We start from the raw sequence: 12,835 nt of genomic DNA, 5'->3' as shown, positions 1-12,835 counted from the left end.
GGAATGTCTGCTGAATAATTCCTGACGTTTTATTGGAGAAATTAATCAGGAATTTCTGGAATTCTCAACCCAGTGAATATACAGTCAGAGAACATGGAGGCACAGCAGTTAGTGAGACTCTATCACAGTTCGGAGTTCAATTCCAAAGCTCTCTGCAAGTTTGTTAGTCCTTGTGGGTTTCCTCTGGCTTCCTCCTACAATCCGAAGATGTACCTACCGGTTGGTAGGGTAATGGGTTGTCCTGTGATTAGGCTAGGGTTAAGTCGGTGGGCTGTTGGGCGGTACTACTCGAAGGGCTGGAAAAGCCCGTTCCATGCTACATCTCTAAACACAAGAAGAAATCCAGGGGCAGAGCTGGTAGATTAACTGGCTGCCGTGAATTGCCCCTAGTGTGTGGATGAGGGGTAGAATCAGGACGACATTGATGAGAATAAAAACAAGTTTAGTGCAGAAATAGGTGTAAATAGTGGTGCGTGGTCAGCACAGAATTGGTAGGCTGAAGGGCCTTTTACAATGCTGAGCAGCTGCCCCTAATTTTTATTGGCTTATGAAGTTTAAATGCATCTTTTCATGGACGTACAAATAAAACCTACATTGTTCAAAAGAATATTGATTAATAGTACAATGGATTCTGATTAATTGGGCCATTAATCTCTGACAGCCTCTTATTTGGGACAATTCTTAAAGAACATTAATCGATAAAATAGCTGAGATTTCCATAATTTATTTGGGACATCAGGCTGCTTAATCGGGACTGTTGCGTAAGTTTTAAACTAGCGTCCATCATGTGGCTGCTGGACACTGTACTGTGCTTAGAGCATCAGTTGCATGTGCTTGTGTTCAGAAAGCAGTGACATTTGTCACTGATGGTTGGCAAGAAATAAACAGCAAGACAATTCAGAACTGTTTTGCTGCCTGTGGATTCAAGCATTCAGGCTTGGAGATGCCAGAAACATCTGGGAGTGAAAAATGGAACAACTTCACTTCCTCAACAAGTTAGGAACTGTGAAGAATTTTGAAGGCAGTGACAATTATCTTGAATGTTACAATGAAAATGAAGATTTGGAGGATGCAATTGTCAACAGCATCGTATGAAGCCAGTCCATTGTCTACACTTGGTGTCTGTGCTGATTTTGTTCATTTAGTCAAATAAACACGGCAGCGTACACTGGATAAATCTCTCCATCGATAACTATTAGGAACTGAAACAGTTTTATAGTACTGCAGTAGTATTGATAGTGTTCTAATTTTATGCTTTATTTCATTTAAATATATAAGCTGTTACTCATTGAAACAGGAGCTTGTCTTCTTTATATCTTTTAACTATTTCCATGAAACTTTAGTTAATTAAGGCAGCGGCTTAATTGGGCCAAGATGTAGTGGCCTCAATGTGTCCCAATTAACCAGAATCCACAGTAGCTGTATTTGATTTTCATCATAGCTAATATCTCGAGAAGCACAGCCCAGGTTGTGTTGACTGTGTGAATACAGCTCTCTATCAGTGTGTTTAACAGAAGTTGGTACCTGACTCCAGTTGCATTAGCTGTACCTGATCTTACCTGATTTACTCTTGGGCTCGGGAGATGGTGAATCCCCAGCCGGTTCCTGGCAGCCTGTCCAGTTCTCCTGGGGAGCATCCCTCCTCTCCTCCCCGTCTGCGTCGAGCTCCAGCTCCAAGTCCCGGTGACGGACGTGAGCCAGCTGCTCCACGTAACCAAGCTGCTCTCCCCTCCGCTTCAGGACGGCCAGCGTCTGCCCGAGTCCCAGGAGTCCGTGCCAGGAGTACTGGTTCTTTGCCACGCGGCTGACCAGTTGGAGAGACTCCAAGACGTTCACAATGTCATAGATACGCCTGCGCTCCACACCTTGGAGAAAGAATTACTTATTTACACAGCGCACACAGTGAAGTCCTTAGTTCTGTCTCCGCTGTAATGTATGATTACTTCGCACATACAAAATGTTGGAGGAGCTCGTCAGGCCAGGCAGCCTCGATGGAGAGGAGTGAACAATCAACATTTTCTATGAAGAGTCTTGGCCCAAAATGCTGGCTGTTTAATCTTCTCCATGGATGCTGCCTGAACTGCTGAGTTCCTCCGGCATTTTGTTTGCTCCTCTGGATATTCAGCACCTGCAGAATCTCCTCTGTAATGTCTGGTCATATCGTGGTCTGATACAGAAGACAAAAAGCTGCAGGGAGCACTGTGGACTCTGCCCCAATACACCCCTCCCCATCATGAGTATCTACAGGAGGCATCTAACGCCCGTCAAAGATCCCCACCATCCCAGCCATGCTGCCATCAAGCAGGAATTACAGGAACCTGAAGTCCCACACCACCAGGTGCAAGAACAGCTTCTTCCCTTCAACCATTCAGTTCTTGACCCAACCGGCACAACCCCAATCACTACCTCGGTATAACAACGCTATGAACGCTTTTCACAATATTACACTTACTTTTTTCTCCTAGTTGTGGTCTTTATTGTAAAGATTGTGTATAATTCATAACATGTTGTGAATGCTGCTTATTTAATGTTCTGTGCCGGTGATGTGACTATAAGCAAGTTTTTCATTGCATCTGTGCACACGTGTACTTGTGCAGACGACAATAAACTTGACTTTGACTTTAAAGTCCTTAAGTCAGCCTCTGCTGTAATGTAGGTTTTTCCATCAGCCAATTTGTGCAGTTAGCCAGCCCCTGCTCCCCTACTAACAGAGTAACACAACACGGAGACAGGTCCTCGCCCCAACTGGCCTAAGCCAACCAAGATGCCCATTTGCTACCAGGCCTGGAGGTCTTGAATAACAAGGAAAGACGGGATATGCTGCAGTTTGAAGGGAGACCATAAAGGTTTACAAAAACTTCAGTCTGTCACTGGACAGCAGAACATGATGGTCTGAATCACTTCCTTGGTTTTTCTCCATCCGCAGAGTCTCCACTTCTCTTACCTAAGAAAGGATGTGCTGGCATTGGAGGAGGGCCCAGGAACATTTCAGAGAACCCTCCGATTCTCCAACACTACCTACACAAGACACTCTCAACTCTTCCACTTCCAGCTCCACAACTCACCAAGCTCAGTGGCCACTTCATCCAGGGAAATTTCTGTTTTCTCAGTGGAAATGGGATAATTGGGATAGCGGGCGAGGAATTTCTGGCACAGAAGCCCCAGACTTTTCTGCTTCCTGCTGGGACGTTGCTGCTCAAATTCATCTGTGGCCCCGTCATCGACAGCTGCAAGCTGGAAGTAAAGAACGGATTTTCTGGTCAGGCATAGGTGAGACCGAATGGAAATCTATAAAATCGTGAGTAGCACACACAAAGTTCTGAGGAACTCAGCAGGTCAGGTAGCATCTATGGAGGGATATGAACAGGCAATGTTTCCCAAGTCCTGATGAAGGGCCTCGGCCTGAAATGCTCAGTTCTGCATGGGTGATCGGCTGGTTAAGAAGGTGTATGGTGGTTTGGTCTTCATTCGTTGAGGGACAATTCAAGAGCCGTGAAATAATGTTGTAGCTCTATAAAGCTCTGGTTAGACTACACTTGGAGTATTGAGTTCACTTCTGGTGGCCTCAGTATCAGAAGGATATGGAAGCTTTTGAGAGGGTGCAGAGATGTTGCCTGGATTAGAGAGCACGTCTTAAGAGGATAGGATGACCGAGCTAGGGCTTTTCTCTTTGCAAGAAAGGAGGATGAGATACCCAAGGTGACAGCCAGAGACTTTTTCTCAAGCTAGAAATGGCTAATACAGTTATACTTTTAGAGTAATTGAGGAAATGGCCAATACTGTTCAGTAATTGGAGGAAAATTGAGGGAAAACGTCAGACATAGTATTTAAAAAATTTTACAGAGAGCTGGATGCATGGACCTCAAGCTGCCTGTGGCCATCAAACTTTACAACTCCTCCGTCGGAATGTCAGACACCCTGAGCCAATAGGCATGATTAACTTATTATTAATTAATTATTTATGGTTATATATTGCTATATTTCTACACTATTCTTGGTCGGTGCAGCTGTAACGAAACCCAATTTCGCCCGGGATCAATAAAGTATGTCTGTCTGTATCTGAATATGCTACCGGGGTGGTGCTAGACACATACATTAGAAACATTTCAGAGACTCTTAGATAGGCACATGGATGAAAGAAAAATGGAGGCCTACGTGAGAGGGAAAGGTTAGATTGATCTTGGAGTAAGGTAAAGGATCGGCACAACATTATGGACCAAAAGGCCTGTACTGTTGTATGTTCTACGTTCAACCGCTATTAGAAATTAGCTCTAGGTTTCTACAACACCGTGCTCCTCAAAGGTCCAGCTCCCAAATTTTAGACAGGACCACCTGGTCCCAGACACATTATTCCCTCAGGAGAACCCTTATTCCAAGCTGATTGACGTGGAGCCAAACAAGCAGGCGTTTTCTCCTGGACAGTGTTAAGATCCTTGTTCAATCTTTTCCCGATTAGTTTACAAGCAAACATACTGTCTTCTGGATTGAGGGATCTCCTGAGGTTCAGTAAATAGCTTGATGGAATATAATCCCCAAAAGGGCTCCAGTGACCAGAGACTGAGAGGAAATGAGAAGACAGTGAAGAGACAAGAATTATAAAAGGGAAATGGACCAACTGTGATCCCATTGGGATCTCCCCAAACCTCTCCACCCATGAAATTTGCAATAAAGAGATGCTTGAATGGGGCAGGAAGTCTCTGGGCCTATAGTTATTGGAGTTTAGGAGGAAGGGAAAACTCATTTAAACCTACCGGATACTCAAAGGCCTGGATAGATTGGATGGGGGGAGAATATTTCCATTAGTAAGAGAGTTGAAGGGACAACCTCAAAATAAAGGGATGTTCCTTTTGAACAGAGATGAGGAGGAAATTTCTCCAGCCAGAAGGTAGTGCTTTTGAGGCCAAGTCACTGCGTGCATTTAACACTGAGATTGACTGGATATTAATTGGAAAAGGGATGAAGAATTACAGAGAGAAGGGGAAGAAAGGGGTTGAATTTTAAAAAATGACTGAATGGTGGAGCAGACTCAATATGCCTAATAGACTAACTGTTCTTAAATCTCTGGGCAGAGAGGCTGTGGAATTGCCCAGCTGGTCAGGGAGCACCTATGGAGAAAAACGAGTCCTCAGCTTTGTCATAGGATAGGATCAACTTAAAGCTGGAGGCCATATAAGTGAGGGTCATCAGCAGGAGAGGCCATTACCTGAATAACGTCGCCAGCACTTTCCACCCTCTCATTTTCAATCTGTCTGAAGAGTTCCTTCTTCTTCTCCCGGTCACGGATCTCCGGGCTGGCCACGCTGATCAGCATCCTCAGGTTCGCCGTGGGCGACCAAGGCTCAGAAGGTGACTTGTCGGGAAGCTTGCTGGGCGTCACCTGGATCCGATCTGGGGTGCAGCACTTGCGCCTGGATGCCAGCTCCGTCTTCACTGGGGTTTTGGGCGAACTTCTGTACCAGTTTTCCTGAACAAGAGGTGAAGAGGAGAAGCTGTGAGATTGTAGAGCGAGGATTTTTGGCCCATCCAGACATTCTGGTTGGGGAAGACTCCATGAACGAACGAGTCGACATCCAAGCAGAGGATGCTGCTTTCGTGTGGCAACGCGCCACGTAAACGTATTCAGTGGTAGTAAGGGCTTTACTTGCAATGGAAACCCATCACAGGCAACGCTCTCCCCACCACTGAACACATCTACAAGGAGGCAAATTCTATTGTCAAGGACCCCCCACCATCCAGACCATACTTGCCCGTAAGATCGGGGTTTAACTCCCGTTACTGTCTGGAAGGAGCTTGTCTCTTCTCCCCGTGACCGTGTGGGCTTCCTCCAAAACTTTGGTTTCTTCCCTCAATTGAAAGACGAATGTTTGTGTGAGTCGTGGGCATGCTATGTCAGTGCCAGAATCGTGGGATGCTTGTGGGCTGCCCAGCACAATGCATGTTGATTGGATTTGATGCAAACCAGTGCATTTCACTGTGTTTTTTAAAATTAATTTTTAAAATAAGTTTCTACACTACAACAGAAAAAAAAAATCCACCAACAAAATGGAGATTTATACAGTGCTAAACATACGTGTCTAATATATAATTCATAACAATACAGAAAGGCACCCAAAATGAAATCATATAGCTAGTATCCTCCCCACCCTCCCACTACAAAACTCCAAGCCAACCATTACCATGTAAAGAAAAGTTAATCAGAGCTTTCGTCACCACAGAGCTGTAAATATTAAAACAATAGTATAATGCTTACTAACTAAATTATAATGTATTTCACAACAAAAAAAAAGTAAAACTTTACCAGGGAAAAGCTGACAGTAAGGGATTGTAGTACAAAAAAAGGTTAAACCTTTAACCTAAAGAGGAATTATGAAAATATTCAAGAAAAGGTCCCCACACCTTACGAAACTTTATGTCTGAATTGAGAAATGAATAATGAATCTTTTCAAGGTTTAAACAGGACATAATGTTTCTGAGCCATTGAGCATGAGTGGGTGGGGCAACTTTCCTGAGATGCCCCAGAAAAATGTGGACTTGTTTCTTTGTATAAGCCCATTGGGCAAAGGTTATTATCTACTATTCATGATAAGTTAGCGACCTTGATGAGTGCCCCCTTTGATAAAATCAGAACTGCCTGGGAGCATGATTTAAATATTTCTCTGTCCGATGAGGTTTGGGATTCAATTCTTAAATCAGTTAACTTAACTTCTTTATGTGCTCACCACTGCCTTTTGCAGTTCAAGGTTGTACATAGGGCTCATATGTCTAAAACTAAATTATCGCGGTTCTATCCTGATTAGTCCCTTTTGTGGTAACTGTATATTTCAATGTACACATGACAAATAAAGGTAATCTTTATATCATCAGGCAGGGAGTACAGAAGCCTTAAGCCCCACACCACTGGATTCAGGTATATCTATTACCCTGCAACGATCAGGCTCCTGAACCAGTGTGGATAACTTCACTCACCTCAACACTGAACTGATTCCACAACTACCGACTCACTTTCAAGGACTCTACAACCCATGTTCTCAGTATTATTTTTTCATTTATATAATTTGTCTTTTTTTGGACCATGCTTATCAGTCTTTGTTCATGCAATTTTTTGTAGTATTTCTTTAATTTTCTGTAAATGCCTGCAAGGCGAATCTCAGGGTAGTAGCATATACATATTTCGATAATAAATTTTGTTTTGATTTTGATACTTTTTAAAATTAAATTTTATTTTGATACAGCACAGTAACAGGCCCTTCCAGCTCAACAAGCCCACGCCACCCAATTACACCCACGTGCTCAATTATCCTGTATGTCTGGAATGTGGGAGAAAACTGGAACACCTGGAAGTAATGCACGTGGTTTCAGGGAGAACGTACAACCTCCTTACAGACAACGGCAGGAATCGAAGCCTGGTCTAACAGCCGACGCTTTCCACCTACCGCTATACTACTGTGCACCAACATTCTGATGCAATCCAAAAACCCCCCACAGATGCTCCTCCTCACGTCGAAGGGGTTGGGGTGGGGTAGAAGGAATCTGTGTTGCACTAGGATATAGATACAGTTACACAGTGTTTAGCCAGAGGTTTACAGCACAGCCATTCCTCCAGCCGTTTGTATTTTTGCTCAACGTTCTCACAACCACATTCTTTTGTGCTTCCATCTACTTTCCCCCAATCACCATGGTAGGATGCCCTCTTGTATTTAGCATTACCACCCTGGGGGAAAAGACGCTGGCTCTCCACTCCATGTGTGCCCTTTATCATCTTGTACACCTCTATCGAATCACCTCCCATCCTCCTTCCCTCCAGACAGAAAAGCCTACCTCACTCCACCTCTCCTCATAAGACGGGCTCTCTAATCCAGGCAGCATCCTCTCTAAAGCTTCCACCTTTCTTATAATGAAGCAACCAGAACTGAATAAAACATTAGAACATAGCACAGTACAGGCCCTTCAGCCCACAATGTTGTGCCGACCTTTTAACCTACTCCAAGATCAATCTAATGCTTCGCTCCTACATTTTCTTTCATTCATATGCCTATTGAAGAGTTTCTTAAATGTCCCTAATGTATCTTCCTCTACTACCACCCTTGGTAGTGCTTTACCACTCTGACACCCCCCCAACCCATACTTTCCTCCAATCACATTAAAACTATGCCCTCTTATTTTGGATAGTTCACCTCTCATCCTCATTCACTCCAAAAAGAAAAGCACTATCTCACTCAACCTTTTTTCATAAGACATGCTCTCTTATCCAGACAGCATCCGGATAAATCTCCTCTGCACCCTCCCAAAAGCTTCCACATTCTTCCTATAATGAGGCAATTGGAACCGAACACAACATTGCAATAATAACAATGATCTTTTGTTAATAAAGACATCAGAAAATGCTATAAAGTCAACAACACTTGTGCACACAACTGTAATGTGGGACTTCACAAGCAGTGTGGTGCAGAGTAGGTCCACCCTTGAAAATAACCACGACTAGATAATTGGCAAAACAGCCCAGGGTCTATCCTGACGACGTGGAGCTGGCATGTCTCTACCCCTGCCCCTGTGGGCTGCCCCCACCCCCCCACAGGTGCGCTGATTTGTGGTCACTGTAAACTGCCTCCAGTGAGTGGTATGAGCTGGAGGACGTGGGTGGGAACAATGGAAGACAAGCTGGACCAGGGCGATAGGTTTTTGTGACTGTATGCTTTTCTGCTACCAAAACCATATGTGCTCCGTGCTGTTGGTAATGTGTTCTGCACCTTGGAACAGTGTTTTGTTTACCTGTATTCCATGTATGATTGACAATTAAACTTGAACTTGCAATGTGAACAGAATAAAATCAGGACCAGAAAATCTGATATACGAGGGGTGATTGATAAGTTCATGGCCTAAGTTAGAAGATGACTTATTAACTTCAAACTTTCTGCATTTTCACTCAAAGGGTTGACCTGCATGTGCATGGAACGAGAGCTGTATAACTCATCTCCTTCTACCTTAGGCCACAAACTTATCAATCACCCATCTGTGGACACTTCCTGGAGGACAAGATCCGTATGCTCCACGACCGCTGAAATAAGTGTGTAAATGTAGGAGGGGACCATGTTGAAAAATAAATGTGCTAGGTTTTCTAAAATTGACTCCTTCTACCTTAGGCCACAGACTTATCAATCAGCCCTCGTATGTTGTGAAATGTGCTGTTTTGCAGCAGCAGGACTGTACAAAACAATAATTTACACTGAAATTTAAAAAATAAGCAGTGCAAAGAGAGAGCGAAATAGTGAGAGAGTGTGTCACAGATTACTCAGAAATCTGATGTGTGAGGGGCGGAAGCTGCTCTGAAAACATCGAGTGTGGGTCTTCAGACGCCTGTCCTCTACCTCCTCCCTAACGTCAGCAATGAGACGAGAGCATGCCCTGGATGGTGGGGGTGGGGGAAGAGATTGGTCGAGGTATGTAGATAGCTGATAAACAAAGGTTGTTATGAGCGCAGAGGATTTCAGATAATCACCAGCTACCATACTATAAAATGGCATAAAGAACCAGGTGGCCTCTTCTGCCACCTCGTTTGTGAGCTGGTTTCTCCGGAGGCTTTTCTGAATCTGAATCCGGTTGCTTATCACCAGCATGCATCATGAAATTTGTTTTGCTGCAGCACAGTGCAAAACATAAAAAGTACACTAAGTTACAACAAGAAATAAGTCGTGCAAGGAGGGAGCAAAATAGCAGGAGAGTGTGTTCGTGGACTGTTCAGAAATCTGACAGCAGAGGGGAGCAAGCTGTTCCTAACATGTTGAGGTGTGTCTTCAGGCTTACAATGGTAACAATGGGAAGGGATGTCCCTGCTGGGGAGGATGACAGATGACACCTTCTTGAGGTGTATTGGGATCATTGTAGGTCTACTGTAAAACATGGGAGTGTACTGGCTGTCTGTGGCATATGACCCAAGTAATTAGGTTCAATGAATAAAGATCCACCTGAAAGAATTCTATCACACACTTGGAGAGGAGGAACAGGTTTTGAACCCAAAATGTTAACAGCTTCCATAGCTAGAGATTCAAGGTTGTTTATTCTTCAGTACAGTGTGTAAAGGAGAATGAAATGATTGTTACTCCTGATCCAAAGCAGCATAAAAAAACACAATATGCATAACAATACATTAAATACAAAAACAATCCCACAAAATACAAAGCCAGACTTGCTGCATTGAATAACACTTACAGCAGTTTAACCTCTCAGCTAAAATGTAGCACCCTCACCCGAGATGTACAGGAAGATGACCGGCAGACAATGAGTGGATAACCACTTTTCCCCCCGGGGGAAACGGCTATAGGGGGTAATTTTAAGGCAATTGGAGGAAAGGATGGGGATGCCAGAGGTGAGTGGTGGGTGTGTGGATCAGCGGTGGTGGTAGAGACAGGTACGTTAGGGACATTTAAGAGACTCTTAGACAGACAGCCCGATGAATTAGAAAATCGGAGTGCTGTGTGGGAGGAAAGCATCAGATTGATCTCGGAGCAGGTTAAAAGATCGGCACAACATCGGCGGCTGAAGGGCCTGTACTGGATGATGTTCCGAGTTCGTGTTCTATGTGAACCCCCCCCACCCCCACTTTTACAGGCAAGAGTCTTACTCATAAACAGAAGAGATTCAGCAGATGCATGAAATCTCTGAGCAAGGCACAAAGTGCCGGAGAAACTCAGCAAGTCAGGGAGCATCTATGGAGGGGAATCAGTCGGCGTTTCGGCCCGAAACCCCCAGCAGACAGGGTGAAGAGCGTTACCTTCATTGGCAGCCTCCCGTTTGCGAGTAGTCCTTTGTAATTCTACGTGGAATGCTAGCATTCTCTATGATTATTTCTAAAAATAAACTGACTTGTTTAATTTACCTTCTGTGCACTGTGGGCTTCATCGTTGACTGTGTTCGGGGTGACATCGCACTTTCCTATTCGCATTCCCAGGTCTTTCAATTTCAAACACTCCATCTAAAATTAAACAAGCATATTAAGGCAGACTTCTTACAAAAAGTAAATGCGTTCGTAACAAACGATTTTCATTATGGACTCGACAGAGTAACCAGTATACTCTCCGCACCTGGTACAACGATGTTGGGATACTTTAACAGGCGCCGTGCGCTGGACTGCTTCTGCCTATTGCGAAAGTCAAGAAGTTTCTTAGCGCCAAGTATTGCCTCCAAGTTGGAGACAACTTTAAAAATTCCGTTCGTACAAACCCCTCGCACAAGCAGAATTTAAGAACGAAAATCGGAGCTAAAGTTCAATGCACATCGACTAGTTGAGGCGTTTGAAAGCTCTGGAAAGAACTGCTCCGTTAATTCGTTTTGAAATTTGGCGCAAAAAAAAGGTGGACGTTACAACTAGACATAAACCCCTCCAGTCAATGGACATTCGTTAAAGGGGAGGAGAGCGATGACTGTAAATGAGATTAGCATGTACAAATGCATAATATGTATGCAGTAGAAAACAAATAAGAAATTCAAACACAAAAGCTACTGAAGCAACAAGTTATAACCCTAGAGTAGACACAAACGGCTGAAGAAAAAAAATCCAGGACAATATGTGGAAAGAAAGTAACAAAAGTTACAAGATAAGTTTAACAAAGTTCGTTGTAGTAAAGGGAGGTTTGTTTGTTTGAATGAATGAATGAACCAAACTGACTCACCCTGATCCGGAGTTGGTTTTAATGTATAAGCGCTATAACTCAGCGTTAAATACAGCAATAGTGGCGAGCGGCTGCATCTGGCGAGGCGCGGAAGCGGTGCACCGTACCCCCTCGTGTCTCGTCTCGTCCCGTCCCCTCCCCTCCCTACGGCTCCAGCTCTACCCACCCTCCCGGGACCCCAGCCGCCACCCAGCGAACCCGCGAAATCTGCGATTCTGGCGCCCTCCAACATTCCGAAAGACGTCAGAGCGCCGCTGGCCAATGGCGAAAGGCTTCGGGGTGGATACTGTGAAGGAGCGGCCAATCGGCCTGCAGCGGCTCGCTTGCTTCCGGGTCGCTTTGGCGCGGTGCTCGGCGCGCTTCGGGGAGAGCTGGAGGAGTGGGGATAGAAGAGGTGAACGCTCCCTTTACCAGCACGTTCCTTGTCCTTCCTCCTCATTCTTTTTGCCTCCTTCCTTGACCCTTTCCCTCCCGACCCTTCTTTATCGACTGTTTCCCTCCGCCAACTCTCCTAACTTGTCTCTTCTCTTTCTGACCCTTCTATCTCAGATTCTCAGTCCTTCCTCCTGTTCTTGACCTCTCCACGACGTTCCTCACTGGCCCTTTCCCTCCCTTTCTTTGACCGTCCTTAGTTGACCAATTCCCTCCCCTCCTGGTCATCCTTTCCCACTCTGCCTATCATCCCTCCCCCTCTTAATTTATATATTTATGGGATCAGCGTAATAAAAGATATTTCAGATATAGAAAAAAATAGAGGCGAGAGTGGAAATTGGACCATAGGAAAATTACACTGGAGAGATAGTAATGGGGGAACAAAGGAATGGCGGAAGAACTTAATAATTTTGCGTCAGTCTTCACTGTGGAAGTCACCAGCAGTGTGCCAGAAATTCAAGAGTGTGCGGTAGCAGAAGTGAGTGTAGTTATTACTAAGGAGAAGGTGCTTGGGAAACTGAAAGGTCTGAGGATAGATCAATCATGTGGGACCAGATGGACTACACTTCAGGGTTCTGAAGGAGGTCGATGGAGAGAACTGTGGAGGTATTAGTAACGAAATTTAAAGAATAATTAGAATCTAGAAAGTTTTCTTAACAGTGCTGATGAGCAGAGGAATCTTGTAGTCCAAGTTCATAACTCCCTAGAAGTGGCCACACAGGTTGATACAGTGGTCA

General features: G+C 44.5%; 1 protein-coding gene across 2 annotated transcripts in view; it reads right to left on the bottom strand.

Moving 5' to 3' along the window:
- LOC140734586 (uncharacterized) overlaps positions 1-11,819 on the bottom strand; it is a 41,433-nt gene extending 29,614 nt beyond the window's left edge. For both annotated transcript variants that reach the window (XM_073058756.1, XM_073058757.1), the window contains exons 1-5: positions 11,667-11,819; positions 10,874-10,969; positions 5,204-5,464; positions 3,066-3,234; positions 1,560-1,865 (exon numbers count right to left, since the gene is read on the bottom strand). In XM_073058756.1, coding sequence (XP_072914857.1) covers positions 1,560-1,865; positions 3,066-3,234; positions 5,204-5,464; positions 10,874-10,969 — 832 coding nt within the window. In that variant the 5' untranslated portion in view covers positions 11,667-11,819. The remainder of the gene's footprint in view (positions 1-1,559; positions 1,866-3,065; positions 3,235-5,203; positions 5,465-10,873; positions 10,970-11,666) is intronic.
- Between the last annotated feature and the right edge of the window lie 1,016 nt (positions 11,820-12,835).

This window comes from Hemitrygon akajei, chromosome 10, assembly GCF_048418815.1.
Source record: "Hemitrygon akajei chromosome 10, sHemAka1.3, whole genome shotgun sequence".
Classification (NCBI taxonomy): domain Eukaryota; kingdom Metazoa; phylum Chordata; class Chondrichthyes; order Myliobatiformes; family Dasyatidae; genus Hemitrygon; species Hemitrygon akajei.
The sequence above is the reverse complement of the archived record's forward strand: the minus strand, read 5'-3'. Positions and strand labels throughout refer to the sequence as shown.